The sequence below is a fragment of the Orcinus orca genome, chromosome 14 (assembly GCF_937001465.1).
Source record: "Orcinus orca chromosome 14, mOrcOrc1.1, whole genome shotgun sequence".
Lineage (NCBI taxonomy): Eukaryota > Metazoa > Chordata > Mammalia > Artiodactyla > Delphinidae > Orcinus > Orcinus orca.
In genome coordinates this window covers 63,297,531-63,317,984 of record NC_064572.1, presented here as the reverse complement: position 1 = coordinate 63,317,984, position 20,454 = coordinate 63,297,531, and the positions used below count along the sequence as shown (strand labels likewise).

At 37.5% G+C, this 20,454-nt stretch overlaps 1 protein-coding gene across 2 annotated transcripts in view; it reads right to left on the bottom strand.

Moving 5' to 3' along the window:
• SLF2 (SMC5-SMC6 complex localization factor 2) overlaps positions 1-20,454 on the bottom strand; it is a 42,387-nt gene that overhangs the window by 4,948 nt on the left and 16,985 nt on the right. For both annotated transcript variants that reach the window (XM_033425799.2, XM_033425800.2), the window contains exons 9-19: positions 20,148-20,250; positions 16,388-16,463; positions 15,445-15,586; positions 11,316-11,418; positions 10,224-10,400; positions 8,762-8,859; positions 7,685-7,772; positions 5,281-5,412; positions 4,791-4,868; positions 3,057-3,143; positions 835-903 (exon numbers count right to left, since the gene is read on the bottom strand). In XM_033425799.2, coding sequence (XP_033281690.1) covers positions 835-903; positions 3,057-3,143; positions 4,791-4,868; positions 5,281-5,412; positions 7,685-7,772; positions 8,762-8,859; positions 10,224-10,400; positions 11,316-11,418; positions 15,445-15,586; positions 16,388-16,463; positions 20,148-20,250 — 1,153 coding nt within the window. The remainder of the gene's footprint in view (positions 1-834; positions 904-3,056; positions 3,144-4,790; positions 4,869-5,280; positions 5,413-7,684; positions 7,773-8,761; positions 8,860-10,223; positions 10,401-11,315; positions 11,419-15,444; positions 15,587-16,387; positions 16,464-20,147; positions 20,251-20,454) is intronic.

The following is a 20,454-nucleotide window of genomic DNA, read 5'->3' as shown; positions in this document are numbered from 1 at the left end:
ATTTAACACAGAATTACTATATGATCCAACAATCCCACTCCCAGGTATATGCCCAAAATGTTTTCATTTGAAATCATACATTTACACCAAAACCTATACACAAATGTTCATGGAAGCATTACTCATAACAGCCAGGAAGTGGAAACAACTCAGATGTCCATTTAATAAGTAGATATATAAAATGTGGTATATCCATAATGAAATATTATTTGGCAATAGAAAGGACATACAACATGCTACAATATGGATTAACTTAACATTATGTTACATAAAAGAAGCCAGTCATAGACTACATCATATATGATTCCATTTGTATGAAATATAAAAAACAGGCAATTCTATACGGACAGAAAGTGGATTAGTGGTTGCCTAGGGCGTGGAGTGGGGACGGGAGTGCAGGTGGTTGGGAATGAGAAGTGACTGCTAATAGGTATGTGATCTCTTTTTGGAGTGACAAAAATGTTCTAAAGTTAGATTGTGGTGATGACTGCACAACTCTGCATATACTAAAAAATACTGTACACTTTGGGTGAAATGAATGATATGTGAATTTTATCTTAATAAAGATATTAAGAAAAATACTCCACGAGAAATAACCTCCATTTGATGCAGTGTAACATTTTAAAATGGGGTCAAACAACTTTGGAAATAAATTAATGAATATAAGAGCAAACAGAAATTTAAAAACATACATAAAATATTATACTGGGGTTTTCAGTTCATTTTAGGATACCTAGAAGCAAGTGCTCTGTCATGATTTTTTTTGAACAGTATGAAGAAATAACATTTAGCAAAACTACAAAGAATAAATGAAACTGTTTAATAAAACGACACCTGAGTAGGTCGACAGTTCTGGATTATTTCCTGCCATTTTCCATGTATCCTGGCAACCAAGTCTTTTACCTTAAAAATATCAAGAAGGGGAAAAGGGATCAGAGCAAAACAATTTAATGCTTGATACAAAAGACCTGATAGCTGTGACAGACCCACACCCAACAACTCAATGTGGTTTCTGTTAAGAAGGAGAGAATAAACTCCTCAACTTCTGGAGGGGCTTTCAAGTCATAGTGATTACTAAGACCTTCCTTCATCACCATATCTAAAATACTGAATGCTTAGGACTCCATTTTCCCATTAGTTACTAACGATCATCCAGAAAAACACACTCCCTGCCTTCAAGACACTTATATTTTCAACTTGCTGTCTTTTGAACACCCACAAAGGGAAGCTGAAGAGTGGCCTTTGTTACAGGACCCAAAGCTTTGGCTGTTCCCTGCCTTCCAAGTTCTATTTGAAAGACTCAAGGCCACAAAAAAAGGGTTGTCATCTGTTCCTTTTCACCCTATTACAAGATCCAAAATTCAATGTTAAGCCTCTCTAGGTTTTTGCAAAGTACAGTGGACTCTTGAACAACGCGGGGGTTAGTGGTGCCAAGACCCCGCACAGCAGAAAATCATACTGCTCTGTCTGTCTCAAAAACAAAGAAAGTGATAAATGACTTACCCAAGGGCAGGAAGCTGAAATGGTTTGGACAGAATCAGTACTCAAATCTGTGTTGTTCAAAGGTAGACTACACTATGAATCCTCTTCTTTTTTTTTTTTTAGCAGTACGCGGGCCTCTCTCACTGTTGTGGCCTCTCTCGTTGCAGAGCACAGGCTCCGGACGCGCAGGTTCAGTGGCCATGGCTCACGGGCCTAGCCGCTCCGCGGCATGTGGGATCTTCCCGGACCGGGGCACGAACCCGTGTCCCCTGCATCGGCAGGTGGACTCTCAACCACTGTGCCACCAGGGAAGCCCCTATGAATCCTCTTTAAATACCTGATCTATTCCTGTATTTGGAGGTTTAGCAAGTCTCTGTGTGAAACTCCTACCATATTAGAGATTCTCAGTTAGTTCCTGGACATAATTGCTTGACAAAATGTTTTATTTAATTAAATTAATTTATTTGGTCGTGCCACACAGCATGTGGGATCTTAGTTCCCTGACCAGGGATCGCACCCACGCCCTCCGCAGTGGATGCACAGAGTCTTAACCGCTAGACTGCCTGGGAAGTCCCAACAAAGTGTTTTAAACAGGTCAGGAATTTTATAGTTGCTTTAAGTTATTTCAAGGTCTGCTTTTTTCTCCATTTAGAGTTCAGCAGATTCAGTTTCTCTAAAACAAGCACCACCTTTTTCTACCAGAGGCTTGTGGAGAGGCATGCAATTCATCTATTTCAGCAAGACCATCCCCTGAAAGCAACTGCCACAGACCTCTGTGTCATTCTCTGCTCTAAGTAAGAGGAGCCCTGGCACCAGTCTATGCCCAGCCTCTTGGCTTTAAGAAACAAAAACCTTGGGTGGTCCTCCTTAGCATGTCTGTCAGCAGTAGCCACTACCACCAAGTTCTATGGGCCAGTAACTCTAGTTAATGTTCAAAAGAATGTGCTTCTGAAACTACAGTTTCCACTCTAAGGCAAAGAGCTATCCCCTACATGTATTTGAAAATCTGCAATCTGATACAATTTCATTAGTTGCTCATTTTTGTATTTAACTTAAATCTATTTAAATACAGATACTAAATCTAAATGGGAATTGTTGAAATATCTAACCTTTACAGCTAATTAATGTAAAATATAAAGTTACAAAGCTGAAACCTCACATTCAATGACTATCCAAACACAAATGGCAAGAATGGATCGGCTCTACACTACAAAAGCTAAAAGATGATTTAGAATAACAAAAATCCTTAGAAGAAAATGTTTCCAGAAAATCCTGTTATGTTTCAGGAAACATCGTCAAATTGTTTTATTAATACCGAAGTTGCTTTCCTAACTCCATACTCATATATTCAGCTTGTCTTAAAATGTATTTGCTTTGAGATTCCCCCCCTGCTTTACTTTCGATCTAGCTAGAGGTACTTAGTAGAAGTTACTTTGTTATTAAAGGAGAAAGTCATAGTTCTAATCTTATATGTTCCTTCTTAAAGAGAGGCTTATACGTATTACTCAAGTATTAACGAAACCAAGGTTAAACAAACAAACAAAAAGCTAACAATAAGAAAAACACACACTTACCTTAGTTCTATAAAACAGTCTTGCATCTTCCCTAATATCACACTTAACATGCTTTTCTAAAGCCCCACAGAGGTGCACAAAGTGTTTCTGTGTAAAACAAATGCAAGGGATGAAAACAACTCTAAAGCATTACAAATTAACAAAGAAAAGATCATGTAGCTAGGACAGCTAACAATCATTTTAAAAAATCTACCTTAGCAATTTCTGATATTAACTATCCAACATAATAGCAGTCATATCAGTAAAAAGTACTAACTGACACAACAATAAGACTGTTATAGTTTATTGCTAGTTAATGCATAAAATATACACAAAAATAAAGGTTGTTTTGCTATGTATTAAGGCACATTAATGAAAATTAACCCTAGAATTCAGACTGTGAAGTAGTGCCTAGAAATTTAAGAGTCTTTCCATTAACACATTCTCTAATGAAATATTCAAGTAACAGCTAACCTATTTTTTTCTCTATGAACAAAAGGAGGTTTAGTGGTAGTTCCTCGAAAAATTAAGTGCCTTAAGTTTTAGAAGTGTATAGTCCAAAACAGTCACACTCATATATATACACTAAGGTTGAATATACTAAGGTGAGAATGTAAATGAACATTTTTTGGGAGGGAAATGTGATAACAACCATTTTTAAATAATTAAAATTTGAAAAATTTATAACCTTTGATCTAGCATTTCTACTTCTAGGAATTTACCCTACAGAAATGCTTCCAAAGGTTTGTGTTAGCACTGTGTGTAACCACACAGAAAGGAATGTTCATCAATAAACGTTTTGAAATACTACAGTTATTAGATAGACGTGCCAGTAATTTACAGTGGGGGAAAAAGAAAGACAAGTTGCAAATAATATGAATAACATGACCTCATTAAAAAATGTTAGTATATGCATAAATTATGGAGAAATTTATAGGAGGGCACTGGATTATAAAGTCTTTCACTTTCTACCTTATATGGTTTTATAATAATTGAATTTTAAAGCAATAATTATTGATTGTTTTCTAATCAGAAAAAAATAATTTAAAAATGTAAAGAACATATATAAGAACAGATAGATGACTATGTTAGGTTCCAATCAGGAGAGCAAACAATAGTTCTATGTACAGCAGTGTTTATAAAAAGACATGAACCAGTCTTGTGTCCTTCTGATCAGACCTAAGGAGATACGAAGTTTTAAACAGGGGTTGGATTACCTAAGGTGTGAAACATGAAGAATTAAACAAGAACTTTCCCCAGGAGTATGGAACATGATAGGATAGGAAGAATAAAATAATTCAAAATGAAAATCTTAACATGGTGAGATAATTTAGAAATGCATATCTGAAGTAGCCTGACTTACCATCAGTTTAATTTTGAAGGCAAACATTATTTCTAAATAAAAAGGAAGTGGAGTGGGAGCAGAGATGGGAAGAAACCAGCTAAGAGCTAGCCCATTTGGTATTTGGTGATCTTGATATCTTATTAATGTATTACACTACTGCCAAGTTATCACAGTTAAGTCCCACTCCAGTAAACAGAACTAACATGTGTAGACAAATAATTTTTGTCAGTGACATGGCTGCAAGGTTACTATTACTTCTCTCTTTCCAGTGTACACTCGGATTTCTATAGTGAATCCAAAGGTAACTTGATAAAAGTTATTTTATTAAGTTTTCTCCTATATAAAGAATGTTCATTTATTCCATCAATAGTGACACTTATTAAAAACAAAAAACACTAAAAAATACCTACCCGTTGTCCAGAAGAAAAAGAGTGAGAACAACTAACTTCACCGACTAAATGAAGAAGAATGTAGGTCAGGTAATATGCCTGGTAGAGAAATGAATAAAATCAACACCCATGAATTAGCTAGAATACATGTCATCCCAGTTTATACATTAGGAAAGCTGCCTAGGAAGGATTAAGGATTTGCTCAAGTTAACTGAGCTGGTTAGTAAGGAAAAGCCAAGCATTTATCCCAGGTTTCTGATTTCTAACTCAAGTGCATTCCTTTTACCACCTCACGACTGCCCTAGTAAAGGGCTACAAAAAATACTCCCAGTATTAAATTACCAACAACCATCCTTTTACCTCAATCCTCAAGTCAACTGAAGAATTTCATGACAGCAATAAACAAAAATATCATTCACTATATAATTGTTTGCTAGAATGTTATCTAGTCTCTAAACCCAGAAACGTCCATGGTTAAGATCATCTTTTGAGATGATCTAGCCGTGGATACCTGCTTTTCAAGTTCCAAATGAAGATTATCATCAATAGTGCCATTTGGTTGTTCAGCCCTTTTCTTCAAGACCATTTTCTTCAACAAATCTGAAGGCTTCATTTGCACAAGATAGCGATGCAAGACTGATATCTATCAAAAGAAAGAGGAGACACTGAATAATTTTTGCCTTCTCTAATTTTGCCCCTTTAGCTTCTTAAAGTCCAGTGATATTCACTTAACTTAAAAGTCCCCAAATGACCCACCAAGGTCATGTGACTTTTCTGTACTATTAAACTTCACTGCAATAAAATGAGAGTAAAAAAAAGTCCCCAATTGCTTTAAAGGGATCTTATTTTATTTTTATGGCTGTGCCATGCAGCTTGCAGGATCTTATTTCTTCGTTCAGGGATTGAACCCAGGCCCCAGCAGTGAAAGTGCTAAGCCCTAACCACTGGACCACCAGGGAATTCCCTAAAAGGGATATTAAAGATTTAGTACTTGTAATTGAGGATGAAAACTTGAGGAGACCAAATGGCATTACAATAGAGGTCAAAGGGAGGACTTTCTTTGAGAAATTATTTGAAAGGCAGCAGAGTTGAATCTTCCTCCCTCTGAGTAGCATTATTGAATTCTGAAAAGAATTCTTTTTAAAAATAAATTTATTTATTTATTTATTTATTTATGGCTGCGTTGGGTCTTTGTCGCTGCACACGGGCTTTTCTCTAGTTGCGGCGAGTCGGGGCAACTCTTCGTTGCAGTGCGTGGGGCTTCTCATTGAGGTGGCTTCTCTTGTTGCGGAGCATGGGCTCTAAGCACGCGGGCTTCAGTAGTTGTGAAGCATGGGCTTAGCTGCTCCGCGGCATGTGGGATCTTCCCGGACCAGGGCCTGAACCCGTGTCCCCTGCATTGGTAGGCGGATTCTTAACCACTATGCCACCGGGGAAGTCCAAGAATTCTCTCTTGATGGCAGTAAATATCACTGAAAGGACTGAGAGCTATTTGCTAATTACCCTCGTGGCTCAGGTGTGGTCCCCCCAAAAATCTAAAATGAAATCTACGTCAACTCTACTAATGTAGAAACCAGCTGTCCTTTCAATCTCTCTGTCCCACAGCACCTTGTGCATACTTCCATCACAGTTCTTGCTACACTGTACCACAATGGTTGCTTAATTCTGTTTTGACCACTACATTATATTTTCAAGGTCAGAGTCTCTATCTTATTCATTTTTTTTTTCTTAATCTGTAGGACCTAACGGATTATCTTGTACTGAACTGCAGTTCAAACAAGAACACCACATCTAGATCAGGTTCTGTGTTGAGTTTTCAGATTCAACTATGAATAACCCCATTAGTGTTATTATGCTTGTAAAAAGCCTTCAGGACTTCTCAGAGTGGGGTTTCTATAGGACATGTTTATACACACTCATATACACACTCATACATGATATATTCACTACTGGGCAACCACATTTTAAGCTCTATAATTTAAAGACTTTAATATTAAAATAGGTACAAGATGAAATTAATGTTTAATAGTTCTACAATTTCTAATCTTGTGATAAAATTACTAACATTGACAAGGTGAACTAATTAAATAATGTCATATTTATATAGCACATTACGATTTTCCCAGTACTTTTTTTTTTTTTTTAATTTATTTTTGGCTGCATTGGGTCTTCGTTGCTGCGCGTAGGCTTTCTCTAATTGTAGCAAGCGGGGGCTACTCTTCGTTGCAGTGCGTGGGCTTCTCATTGCGGTGGCTTCTCTTGCTGCAAAGCATGGGCTCTAGGTGTGCGGGCTTCAGTAGTTGCGGCGCACAGACTCAGTAGTCGTGGTGCACAGGCTTAGTTGCTCCGTGGCATGTGGGATCTTCCCGGACCAGGGCTCAAACCTGTGTCCCTTGCATTGGCAGGCAGATTCTTAACCACTGTGCCACCAGGGAAGCCCTTTCCCAGTACTTTTTATACATTAATTCATCTAATTGTCCACAACCATCCTATGTGGTAGAGGGTGTGATACTGTCTCTATTTCACACATAAAGAAACTGGGTCTCATTAGTTAAGTACCATGCTAAAGATTACATGAATAGTATTATGCCTGAGTTAGGATCTATTTTTTTTTTTTTTTTTTTTTTTGCGATATGCGGGCCTCTCACTGTTGTGGCCTCTCCCGTTGCGGAGCACAGGCTCCGGACGCGCAGGTTCAGCGGTCACGGCTCACGGGCCCAGCCGCTCCGCGGCATGTGGGATCTACCCGGACTGGGGCACGAACCCATGTCCCCTGCATCGGCAGGTGGACTCTCAACCACTGAGCCACCAGGGAAGCCTATAACCTCAGTACTTTTGACGTAGGATCCATCAATTTTCTCTACACGTCACTAGCTCTCCCATTTATTAAAAGAAAACAAAAATGTTATTTATACCTGCAGATTATTCGCATTTGGGATATCTTCATGTTTCTCATCCAAAAGCTTTGAAATAATCACTAGGCTGAGGCACTGTCTCAGTTGCCTGGAATTAGAATTTTAAAGTATTTAGAATGTGTTTAATGAATACTGCTTAAGAAGCAAATGAAGTTTGCAAAAAGAAGTTCTTCTAATTCGAAACATAGCTAATGTTTCAAAAGAAGGCTATACAAGAATATAAAAGCTATACTAGAACAGTAAAATTTTCATGTAAAATATTTGTACACAAAGTTAAAGTTGCCTGAAGCACAGGAAAACCATTAAGAGCCTTTATCTTTGACCCTGATGATTTACTGTTAGAAAATCTATTTTACTGCCGGGATTTCTTTTTTTTTTTGCGGAGCACAGGAGGCTCCGGACGCGCAGGCTCAGCGGCCATGGCTCACGGGCCCAGCTGCTCCGCGGCATGTGAGATCTTCCCAGACCAGGGCGCAAACCTGCGTCCCCTGCATCAGCAGGTGGACTCTCAACCACTGTGCCACCAGGGAAGCCCTGGGATTTCTTTTTACTAAAGCCAAAAAAAAAAAAAAAAAGCAAACTGATTCATTTTCATGGTATATGCCATCTATATTAAGTTATCAGATAAGCTAAAATTAAACATCAAGAATATTACAAACTGATCTAAGTATCAGAATCAGGCTGTCAATGCCTTTTCCCACAACTGAATACGAAATGAAATAAAAGACTCTGATTTAACATTCAAGGAATGATTAAAGGAAATAAAGGACCTAAAAGCATTTCATTAATGTAAACATACATTTTTCTTAGTGTTTAATTCTCACTTTTTTTTTTGTTTTGTTTTGTTTTGTTTTGTTTTGCTTTTTGCAGTATGCGGGCCTCTCACTGTTGTGGCCTCTCCCGTTGCGGAGCAAGGCTCCGGACGCGCAGGCTCAGCGGCCATGGCTCACGGGCCCAGCCGCTCCGCGGCATGTGGGATCTTCCCAGACCGGGGCATGAACCCGTGTTCCCTGCATCGGCAGGCGGACTCTCAACTGCTGCGCCACCAGGGAAGCCCTAATTCTCACTTTTCAATACCTTCCACGTGATGTCCAGTTAGGGACCAGCTGTACCAACCACAGAAGGTTGTGGGGATGACTGGAGAGTTCATTTATGGCCAGACAGAGTTCAGGCACCTGAAAACAAACAGTGAGCAAGATTTTTCAAATAGGTCAGTGGAATCAAATATCTAACAGATCACCCACATCCCTTCTTAATGAAGATTATAAAAAGAGCATTCATTTTTAGAAATAGCATGGAGTACACATATTCAGTGTTTTTTTTTTTGCGGTACATGGGCCTCTCACTGTTGTGGCCTCTCCCGTTGCGGAGCACAGACTCCGGACGCGCAGGCCCAGCGGCCATGGCTCACGGGCCCCGCCGCTCCGCAGCATATGGGATCCTCCCGCATCGGGGCACGAACCCGCGTCCCCTGCATCGGCAGGCGGACTCCCAACCACTGCACCACCAGGGAAGCCCCCACATATTCAGTTTTATCTTAAACTCTAGAATAGACTGAATAGATACATTTACCAGAATTTCATTTGGCTTTTGTGTTTTGTGCTACATCATATCTATCTGTATTTAAACAGTCCTTCGAAGAATGAAGTCTAAGTACACATACCAGTTTCCAAAGGTATATAATGAGAGTTGCACAAGATAATACATGTTCCTGACTTGGGATTTCTTGAATTTTAGGAATCAACGATTCCAGTATTTAAAGTCTAACAGAACTGCTTCAAAATAATCCGTGAGTAGGGAAGGGAAGTATGGGATGAGGGTAAGAGATGAGATAAGATTGATTATGTCTTGATAATTGTTGAAGTTGGGTGATAAGTATTTAGGGGTTCATTAAACTCTTCTCTCTACTTTTGCATGTTTGACATTTTCCACCAAAAAAGGCTGAAAAATATAATTTAAAAAAACCTAACAAAAACTATACATGTTTACCACCAATGGCTGCAGAAATTCAACTCAACTTCTTGCTGTTATGTATGATTCACTCTATCATTTCATTTAGGTCTCTGTTCAAAGGTCACTTCAGAAAGGGTTTCCTTGACTGCCTCATATGAAATAGTAGAGCATCCCTGCCTTGTCCTGCTTTATTGTAATTTGTAGCACTTATTACAACTTAACATGATATTATAATCTACATTTACATTGTTTATAACCTAACCCTTTGACTAGAATAGAAGTGCTGGGAGAGCAAGGGCTTTGTCTTCTTCACAGCTTTATCTCTAGCACCTGCATTAATGCTTGGCCCACAGTAAATCCCCAGTAAACATAACACATTTTTTGTGGAATGAATTAACTGCAGTTTTAGAAAAGATTCAGTTTCATGAATTTAAATACAGTGCTAGCACAGACAGTCGTTTCTTCAGTTTATTTTTCATCTGCTGAGCACCTTAACTGAGGTTACAAACTTTCAATTCTGCATGCACTATGAAAGTCAAATTGTGATGCTATACAAAAACAATATTAAAATTTTAAGTAATGTTACCTTTGTATTCCAATTTCTGATGTTTTTCATCAGGTTTATCAGGAGGCTTTGAAAGTCTACTAGAGGAATCTGTTTCAGTTGTTTTTCCAGACTCATTTTAAACAACATTAAAATCAGTAACATTATTTCACAATCCTGGTAACCTTCCGGATGTATAGATGTACACAAGCCTAGAAACTTTGACACATATCAGAGACAAAACAACTTAAGGAGATATATTTTGCTTGAAGAGTTTAATTATAAAAACTTTTTAACAAAAAATGCAAAAGAGAACTATATAGAAATTGAAACATCAGTTGTCTAGGAAAAAGGCAAGAAATACTCATGTTAATAGTTGACTTGATAAGTATCTTCTTCCCCATTTTTAATTTTCAAAATTTTCTTAACAGTTCAATATCATTGATTTGATTCAGCCACTAAAAATGTTTTAACACTGTTATTAATTCTTGGTCACTAAGTTATACTGTAAGTTACAATTTTTTTCTTCATATATTCTAATTCTAAAAAATTACTGGTTTCAAAACTACTAGTAGCAAAAAGCTTCTTGGTAAAGGTATTCCTGGAACTATTTTAATCACATAACTCTGATTCAAAGTTCCCTTTCGTTCCTAATATTAAAACAAAAATAAGGGACTTCCTTGGTTTGTGTTAGGGTTAGTGGTCCAGTGGTTAAGACTCCACGCAGGGAACTAAGATCCCGCATGCCGCACAGTGCGGCCAAAAAACAAAACAAAAAATAAATAAATAAAACAGCAAAAACAACCTTTAATATGAACATTATTGCTAAGAAATTTCAGAGACTAGAAATCCCATGGTAAAACACTAATGAATTTTTTTTTTTTTTTTTTAATTTGGCTGTGCTGGGTCTTAGTTGTGGCACACGGGATCTTCGTTGCTGCGTGCGGGATCTTCAATGCGTCCTGAGGGGATCCAGTTCCCTAAGATCGAACCTGGGCCCCCTGCATTGGGAGCGTGGAGTCTTAACCACTGGACCACCAAGGAAGTCCCTGATTTTGTTTTAAAACCATTAAGCAAAAAACTAAGTGGTTCCAGCTCTGTGCTAAAGACATACAAAAAAGAGTTTTCTCCTACCTTGACCACATTTAAAATGTTGGTTTCAGGGAGAGATGAAAATATTGGCTTACAAGAAGAATCTTCACTTCCTGTCACCCCCAGTGTCATCTGTGTTTCAGAACTATGGAAGAGTGAATAAAAACAATGTGAAATTATGCACAAAACTGTGAGAAGTACTGAACAACAAAAGTTTTACTGAGGTATAATTTACATACAATAAAAGGAATACACACATTTAAAATTTTGATGATATGTATACTAGTGTAACCACCATCCAAATCAAGAAACAGAACATTTCTATAATACCTCAAAAGTCCCTTCATGTCAGATCCGAGTCAATCGGCTATCTCCACTCCAGGTAAATTTGATTTCTATTTCTATGCATTAGTTTTCCCTTGAACAGCTACTTTTTTTTTTTTTAAAGGTAAGAAATGGATTTATTTAGAGAGAAACACACTCCACAGACAGAGTGGGGGCCATCTCAGAAGGTGAGAAAGGCCAAACAGCTACTTTTTATGAGGCGTTCTCTCTGTTGCTCTTGGTGTCAGAGAGCTATGTAGAAGGTGGCTCTGACTACAAAGAACTCATAATATTTAAAGGCCTCATAAGTGGCCCAACAAAACTTCCACAGCAATATAAACAATTCTAAGCACCCCAATTTTGGTTGAGGAATCAGTGAAGGTTCATGGAAGAGGAGACACATGAATTTGGCCTTCAAAACATAGATAATATTTTCTTGTTTTATTTTTTTTTGAATAAATAACCCTTTCATATGGTTTAAAAAAAAAGTTGAAAGAAATTAAGGCACAGTGTGCTGAAGAGAATTGTCCTCCCAGTCTAGGCCTTCAGCCACTCATTTCCCCTCCTCACAGACAATCACTACTAGTTTTAGTCCTTCCTCCCACAGGCATTTCATATACATATAAATAAATATGAATACACTCCCCACTGCTTTAATACAAATAGTAGCATACTATACACTCTGTTGTGCACCTCTCTTTCTTCACTTAATATGTCTTAGAGATACTCCTATAACTACATGGGAAGAACTTTATTTTTTAAAATATCTGCTCAGTACTCCTGTGTCCATTCCTAGCTATACAACCTCAGGCAAGTTACTTAATCTTTCTGTGCCTCACTCACCTGTAAATGGGAATGAAAAAACTATCTAGTAGTTGTAGTGACTATTAAATGAAGTACTCTATATTAAGCCCCCAGAACCATGTCTGGCACATAGTAAACAATATGTAATGTTGGTAATTCTACTCTTATAACCAGTGCTTCAACAAGTGAGACAGATAATTTTGGTGAGCAGACACTGAGGATGGAGGTGCGGGACTAGCATGAGGAAGATCCCATGCAGCAATGGCTAATGTGGAGGAACAGCAACAGAATCAATTTGGTTAGAACAACAGGGTGAACAAAACAGAAAACAGGTCAGAGTCAACTGTAGAGTCTTAAATACAGGTGTAAAGGTTTAATAGTGGAGAAAAAAGCTCTCATAAAAGGAATCCTCTAACAACGAAAGGAATAAATATCTTGGAGGTGGAAAGCCCCCACAGAAAAGGAGATTTTTGCCAGGCTAGGCATGAAACGAGGATCTGAGTTAGACTGACACCGGGAACGAAAAGGCAAGAATAGTTGTGAGATAGGTAGAGGAAGAGGAACACAGGGATGTGACAACTGATGGAATACAGACTAGAAAGAGGTTAGGACTAGGTCTGTATTTCCTGCAGAATAATGGTAAAGAAAAGAACTGTCCTAGTATCCTTTAACATCTTACTCTCCCCACCTGAATATTTACTCTAACAACCTTTAAACATTTTTCACTCCAAACCTCCCATTTGGATAGCAACTTGCTACTGTGAACATACACATATATACCAGCAAAAATGGATAAGCTGCATGTGAGTCCTAGTGAGAAGAGTCAGTTGTGATATTTCAACAGAATTCACTCTCGTGCTCATGTTGTTTAAACAGGTATTTGATTATGTTTCGCTGATTCCTTCACCAGCTTACTCTTGCTTACCTGTGTTCATCTTTGCCTACCACTACACAGCAATGGTGGTGACTTAACAGCCACCATATCCCGGCTCCCAAACCTGACTGAGGCAACTCTTCAGTTGGTAAATAATCAATCAAAAAAACAATTTTGCTAAATATTATTTGCATTTATTATGTCTTAATGAAATAATTATATATCTTTATTTCACTATTTCCACTACAGTACCTGTTCACTACAGTGAAGAAAGGAAAACAAATCTGTTGCATACAACATAAAAATTCACCACACACTATTCAGTTCATTAAATGTTAAATAATAAAATAGTATTTTAACTTTCTAAATATAGGTATTTGAGTATTTTGGTCATGTTTGGGGTTTTTGAATGGTCTGAGAAAGCATTATTTTTCCTATTTAAATGGAATAGGATGGATGATGGAATACAGTCTTTATGTGAAAATTTGCTATCCAACATATTTTCAGATACAGGTTATATCTGAGCAACAAGGAGGGATCCTGTATGGGGTGGAAAGAAACGGAGAGATGAAGAGTTTGGTTCTGGATATACCAAGTAACAAAAATTTGTTTTTTTTTTTTTGAAAAAGTGAAGATGAGAATATTCTCATACAGTTTAAGAACTGTTTTAATTTTTCTTTTTCTGCCTATTTCCATTTTGTCCATTTGTCCATTTTTCTAATAGGTTATTGATCTTTTTATTAATTTGAAATTAAGCCTTTGTCTGTGACCAGAGTTCCATTCTTATATAGTTGACCCTTTTTTGCCCTTTTTTTAGTATGTATGAATATATGTATTTATTTATTTTTGGCTGTGTTGGGTCCTCATTGCGGTGCACGGGCTTCTCACTGTGGTGGCTTCTTTTTGTTGCGGAGCAAGGGCTCTAGGTGCGTGGGCTTCAGTAGTTGTGACATGCGGGCTCAGCAGTTGTGGCTCACAGGCTCTAGGAGTGCAGGCTCAGTAGTTGTGGTGCACGGGCTTGGCTGCTCCGTGTTATGTGGGATCTGCCCAGACCAGGGATCGAACCCGTGTCCCCTGCATTGGCAGGTGGATTCTCAACCACTGTGCCACGAGGGAAGTCCCTACACTTGACCCTTAAACAATGCAGGGGTCGGGGCACCCACTTGCCGCAAAGTCAAAATCCTCGTATAAAGTATAGTTGGCCCTGGACTTATTTTGTTCCACTGATGGAGCTATGAATATCTGCATTTGTCCCATGTTATTATCTGCTAAGGTCAGTCCCACCTCATAACTCTTCTTTCTCAAAACTTTCCTGGGTATTTTTTCTATATGGCTTTAGAATCACTTGTAGAGTCCCAACTCCCCTCGTCCCCACAAAAATCTGACTGGCATTTCTTTATTTTATTTTAATTTTATTGGAGTATAGTTGATTTACAATGTTGTGTTAGTTTCATTTCTTATTAGGATCTCATCAAGTTCACAGTTTACCTCAGGGGTAGCTCTAATGTATTTATGATGCTGAATTTTCCTATCTGGTCTTCTTTTTTGTCTCTTGGTAATGTTTACACACACACACACACACACACACACACACACACACACAACCTATTTAAGTTTATTCCAAGGTATTTAATATATTTTTCTTACTATTGCAAATGAAGTGTATCTTTTAACTAGCTACAATTCATATACCTTAAGGTTACTAATTTCTCTTTATTAACATTGTACCCTGGCATCCATACCAAATTCTCTTACTGCTTTGCCATAGCTTTTCAGTTGATTCCTAGGCTTCTATGTATACATTAAATCACTTTTTCTGCAAATAATGAATCTTTCACCAACTCATTTCCTATCTTTATATCTCTTTTTTTTTCTTGTCTAATTGTTTTGGCCAGTAGCTCCAAAATAATGGTAAATAACAATAGGCAGTCTTATTTAAAAAAATTTTTTTTAATTTAAAAAATGTCCCCATTTTTTCCCTGTTAAACATGCTGATGGCATTTAGATTAAGTTAGATGTTAAGAATATATCTAATTCAAGATCCGTTTCAACTTTAAGTTTTAAAAAAAATCAAGCATGAATACTGAATTTATCAAATGAATATTAACTGTTTATATATAAATTGTTTAAAAGACAATTTTTGGAGTTAATTATGAAAAGAACACTTACACTAGATCATCTTCATTAAAGTCTGGCTGAAGATTCTCCAGAGGGAACAAAGATTTAAAATCAATTCCCATATTGAAAAACACAGCAGCTATATCAGACAATGATGGGATCCAAGGCCAAACTGGTGAATCACTGAAGGTATCTAGTTAACAGAAGAAAATATGTTATCCCAAATCCTGGGTTCACAAACCCATAGTTGCAAGATGACAGTCTGCACATGAAACATGGATTATTACTATGATTTTATAGAAATGGCAGCTGGTAATGATATGTTAACCATATAGGTATTTAGAATGATCATATAGGAATTACAGATTTTCAAATAAATGTGAAGGAAATGACATTTATGAACAAAATATCTGCAAGTGATGGATAAAAGGGTGTAACTCAGGAGGAACATTTTCAGAAGACTGGAAAATAACAACAGTAAAAAGCCAACTACTGCTAACACAAAGATTTTACCATGTTCAGTGCCTATACAGTCCCAAGCCTTAAAACAAGTGAAAAAGGTAAATCACAATGCTTGTTTCATTATAAGGGATCTCAAAGGTAAGAATGCAAGTGTCATAGTTTTGCAGTGGATACTTTCAATCTTCTCAGTGCATAATCAGTACAATACTGTTGCTCACCAAAAAGCCATCAAAGTTAATTGGCTAAATAAACTTGCAACTATTTCCACTTATTCAGCACAGTAAGCTATGTCTTGGTAAAAATTAGGTAAGGGATGCCACTTGCAAGATCTTATACCCTTTTTCTCAATGCAACTAGAAAAATGCACTCATTTTTTATTGGAGTTTCATTTCATTATTAAAGACTTTATATTACAAAAATAATTTTTTATTCTATATGTCCAAATATCCTAATTGTTTAGTAATACAAAAGAGTTCATGTACAAAGCAACCAATAATTCACACTGTTAATCTCAATAAATTTATCTACTCACCATTTCTTATTGTTATTTCCATTAATGTACTTAAAATCTGCACAGACACAATACAGTCTGTATGAACTGACATCATCTGCCAAAGTAGATAAATGATAGAGTATTAAGAGAGAAGAAAGAGCAAAGAGGCTCAGAGAGATGAACATACTCCACCCAACATAATACATGAGTTGGAATTTAAATCCAGGTCTGATTTGTAAGTCAGAGCCCTTTCCATTCTAACATGCTGATTTTTCTTTTTTACAACTTTCATCTACAATTAGATAAATATAACTTTAAAAACTATCAAAAATACCTTTCTAGTTCATATTATGCCATGAAACCCAAAGACCATAAAGGAGAAGGCTACTAAATTGATCATATCACAGGCAAAAATCAAACCACAAACTAGTAAAAATATTTGAAAAGATACAAATATACAAATTAATAGACCAATGTATATTTTTAAGAGCTATTCAGTATCACTAGTAATCAAAGAAATGCAAAGAAAAATGACATGATATCATCAGCTGACTTCAAGACTGGTAAAGATTAAGAGTTTTCATAATACCCAGTGTTCACAAGAGTACTAGGAAAGAGGGAGTATGTCCAGTATGAGTGTAATTTGGTAAAAACTGTAAAGTCATTTGGTAATATTTATGCAAAATCATTGTCCTTACACTTTGATCTACTCAGCCTTTTTTTTTTTTTTGCGGTACGCGGGCCTCTCACTGTTGTGGCCTCTCACGTTGCCGAGCACAGGCTCCAGACGCGCAGGGTCAGCGGCCATGGCTCACAGGCCCAGCCGCTCTGCGGCATGTGGGATCTTCCCAGACCGGGGCACGAACCCGTGTCCCCTGCATCGGCAGGCAGACTCTCAACCACTGTGCCACCAGGGAAGCCCTACTCAGCCTTTTTAACGTACAGGAATTTATATACAGAAGCATATAATGAATGTAATTTTACAGGACAACTTTTTGGGAACAAAATCTCAAGTTTAAAAGACGTTAAAAAATCATAACATGTTGAAAGTTATTTTAAAGTGGTTTTATAGAGAAAACATGGTGTATTTCTATTTCTCTTTTCTTGTGAAACCATGGATTATGATTATAATAAATTTAAATCTAAAATATAAGGGTGAATAGCCCAAACTCTGGTTTCAATCAGGCATATAACTTGAGTCATTTCCAAGTCAACCTATGTGAAAAAATGTCTTTGCTATGATGTTTGAGTCATTACACTCTGCCACTAGGGGCAGCACCATTCAAAGCCATGTTGGACACAGGACAAGTTCTGCATAAGAATCTTTTTGTGGGGGGTGATGAATTTTAAGGTGGGCATTACAGTACGTAAAGCTAAATAAATATGTGAAGACATACATACATACATATAAAACAATCTAATGTCTGTCAATTGAGATTGGGTTAAATAAATAAATCATGGTACAGCACTACAAAGGAATACTATTACTATTACAATATAGTATACAATATAAAGCCATTAAAAAGAATGATAACATGTCTATACTGAGATGAAAATACTCAATAATTTATTGTTACCTAAAAAAAAAAGTTATAAAACAGCACATATTCTGTTCACATTGTCTTTCTGGTCAACTATGTTTAGACACATGATAAAATCATTAAGATGCAAACATTTCAATTACATTACAATTAAATTTCAAATTATCAGGATTATAGCATTAAAATGAATTGTGATATATTTTATAAAAAAAAAAAAACTTGTAAGTTGGTAAGTCTCTCCATCATGAAAAATGGAGTTGGAATTGAAAAGGAGAAATGAGACAAAGTGTCTTACACAGAAAAAGCACTTAACAAATGATTATTAGTTTGCTTTTCAAAGAATATAAAGAGTATAAAAAGCTGCTTACATCAAGATATGCTTGTATGTCATCATTAGGGTTTTAAAGGCTATAATGATGGGCCCTCACCAACAAGATGAAAACAGATAAATGCAAAGTCCTACTTGTAAGTTTAAGAAAAGATATATTACATAATTAGAGAATAATGAAGTCCTGGTGTGACAACAAATGAAGTTTTGAATCACAATAAACAAATATGTGGGGGCGGGGGTAGATGCGTAAGAGCCTTGCTGGAAACTGCTGGTAGCAAAGACCTTATCTGGAGCATATATTCATTTACTGGGGGGAAGGAGGAACACTTTAGGAGGGAAACTGACAAGCTAAAGGTCATTCAGAAAGGTGATCAGTAAAGGGACTGGATATTTAGCGACTCGAGAAAGTTTAGTGTGGGGAGTAATGAGGGTCATGATAGTTGTTTAACTGAAGGACTGTTAGACAGATGAGGCATACTGTGGGAAGCTATAGAAAAGATAATTAGTACTACTACTTAAAAAACCATTTGGAGGCAAATTTTGATTTAATTAGGACTGTTTAAAAAAAAAAAAATCACAGGGATCCAAGTAGTGAGCTCCTAACAACTGGAAGCAAATGCTCCTGCCCCACAGTCTGTCCCACCTGTTATTCTCTCTGCCTAGAATGCCCTTCTCCCATTTACCATCTGACATATCTATAAACGTACACACACCTGTTTATTGTCTATCTCCTCTATACTAGAATGTGGGTTTCATGAAATCAGAAACACTGATTTTTTAAATTGCTGTTCTCTCCAGCACCTGGCACAGTTGGCACTCAAACATGGCAGCTATATGAAAAATGAATGAAAAACTATATTGGAATATATAGCTCTTGCAAATATGAGATTCTTTGAAATGTAACCTTAAAGCCCAGAATAGAAACTGCATATATTTTTCCCACTTCTCACTTCACATATATAGAGTAGTTACAGTTCTCTGATACCACTGATATTTATAAAGTTACCATGTAGATAATACAAAATTATTTATTTAAGTGCATTTAAAAGTTAAATACAAATGGGGAAAAGAAATATTCAATTGGATTTGCACTCCCTGCACCCAGTTATGAATGGGGAAATATCAGTATACAAGTCAAATCCTAAAAATGTATGTAGGCACCTCCACAAAAATAGGGGGGAAAAGGTAGAAAAAAATCCCCCCAGGTACACAAGCATTAGAAGACTTCTTCTAAGCAAACTACAATAGTGATTTACCAGTGTGATGAAACGACTTAGGCACAACTAGCATTATTGCCTATCCTGCACACTATCTGCATTAGCATTTCTTTTTTTTTTGCGTTACGCAGGCCTCTCACTGTTGTGGCCTCTCCCGTTCGGAGCACAGGCTCCGGACGTGCAGGCTCAGTGGCCTGGCTCATGGGCCAAACCGCTCTGCAGTATGTGGGATCCTCCCGGACGGGACACGAGCCCGTGTCCCCTGCATCGGCAGGCGGACTCTCAACCACTGTGCCACCAGGGAAGCCCCCCAGCATTTTTTTTTTTTTTTTTTGCAGTACGCGGGCCTCTCACTGTTGTGGCCTCTCCTGTTGCAGAGCGCAGGCTCTGGACACACAGGCTCAGCAGCCATGGCTTACGGGCCCAGCCGCTCCGTGGCATGTGGGATCTCCCCAGACCGGGGCACGAACCTGTGTCCCCTGCATCGGCAGGCGTACTCTCAACCACTGAGCCACCAAGGAAGCCCAGCATTTCTTTTATAATCTCTTTATACTGACTCTTTTTGCTTCATTCTAGCCCACTAAAATCATGGGTTTGATATGCTAGATTTTTTTCTCTAGTAATGTGCAAATAAGATTATATTTTAAAAGTTTATTTTTGACTGGGAAATATAGAAAGAGGCAACTATACCCCCCAAATATTTCTCTTACCCGAAACAGCCACTTTAACACAGGTACAGGACACTGGACATAGTGATAAGCAGAGGTAAGGAAGCCTTGTGTTGTCAAAAAAATCTGATCTGTTTTTCCTGATCTGAAAAAATACAGTGAAATCAGTATGACTGTTATCTTCATGGCAAGAAACTTCTACCACCACCACATCTGACATAATCAGGGAAATGAGCAAGCAAACCATCGTAGTCCGTGGAGGTGGACTCTACCCCAATGTGGATGGGTTACTCATTAGAAATTCAATCAGTGGCCTAAAGCTGAACCAATCTGTTGGCTTGGCTCCAGA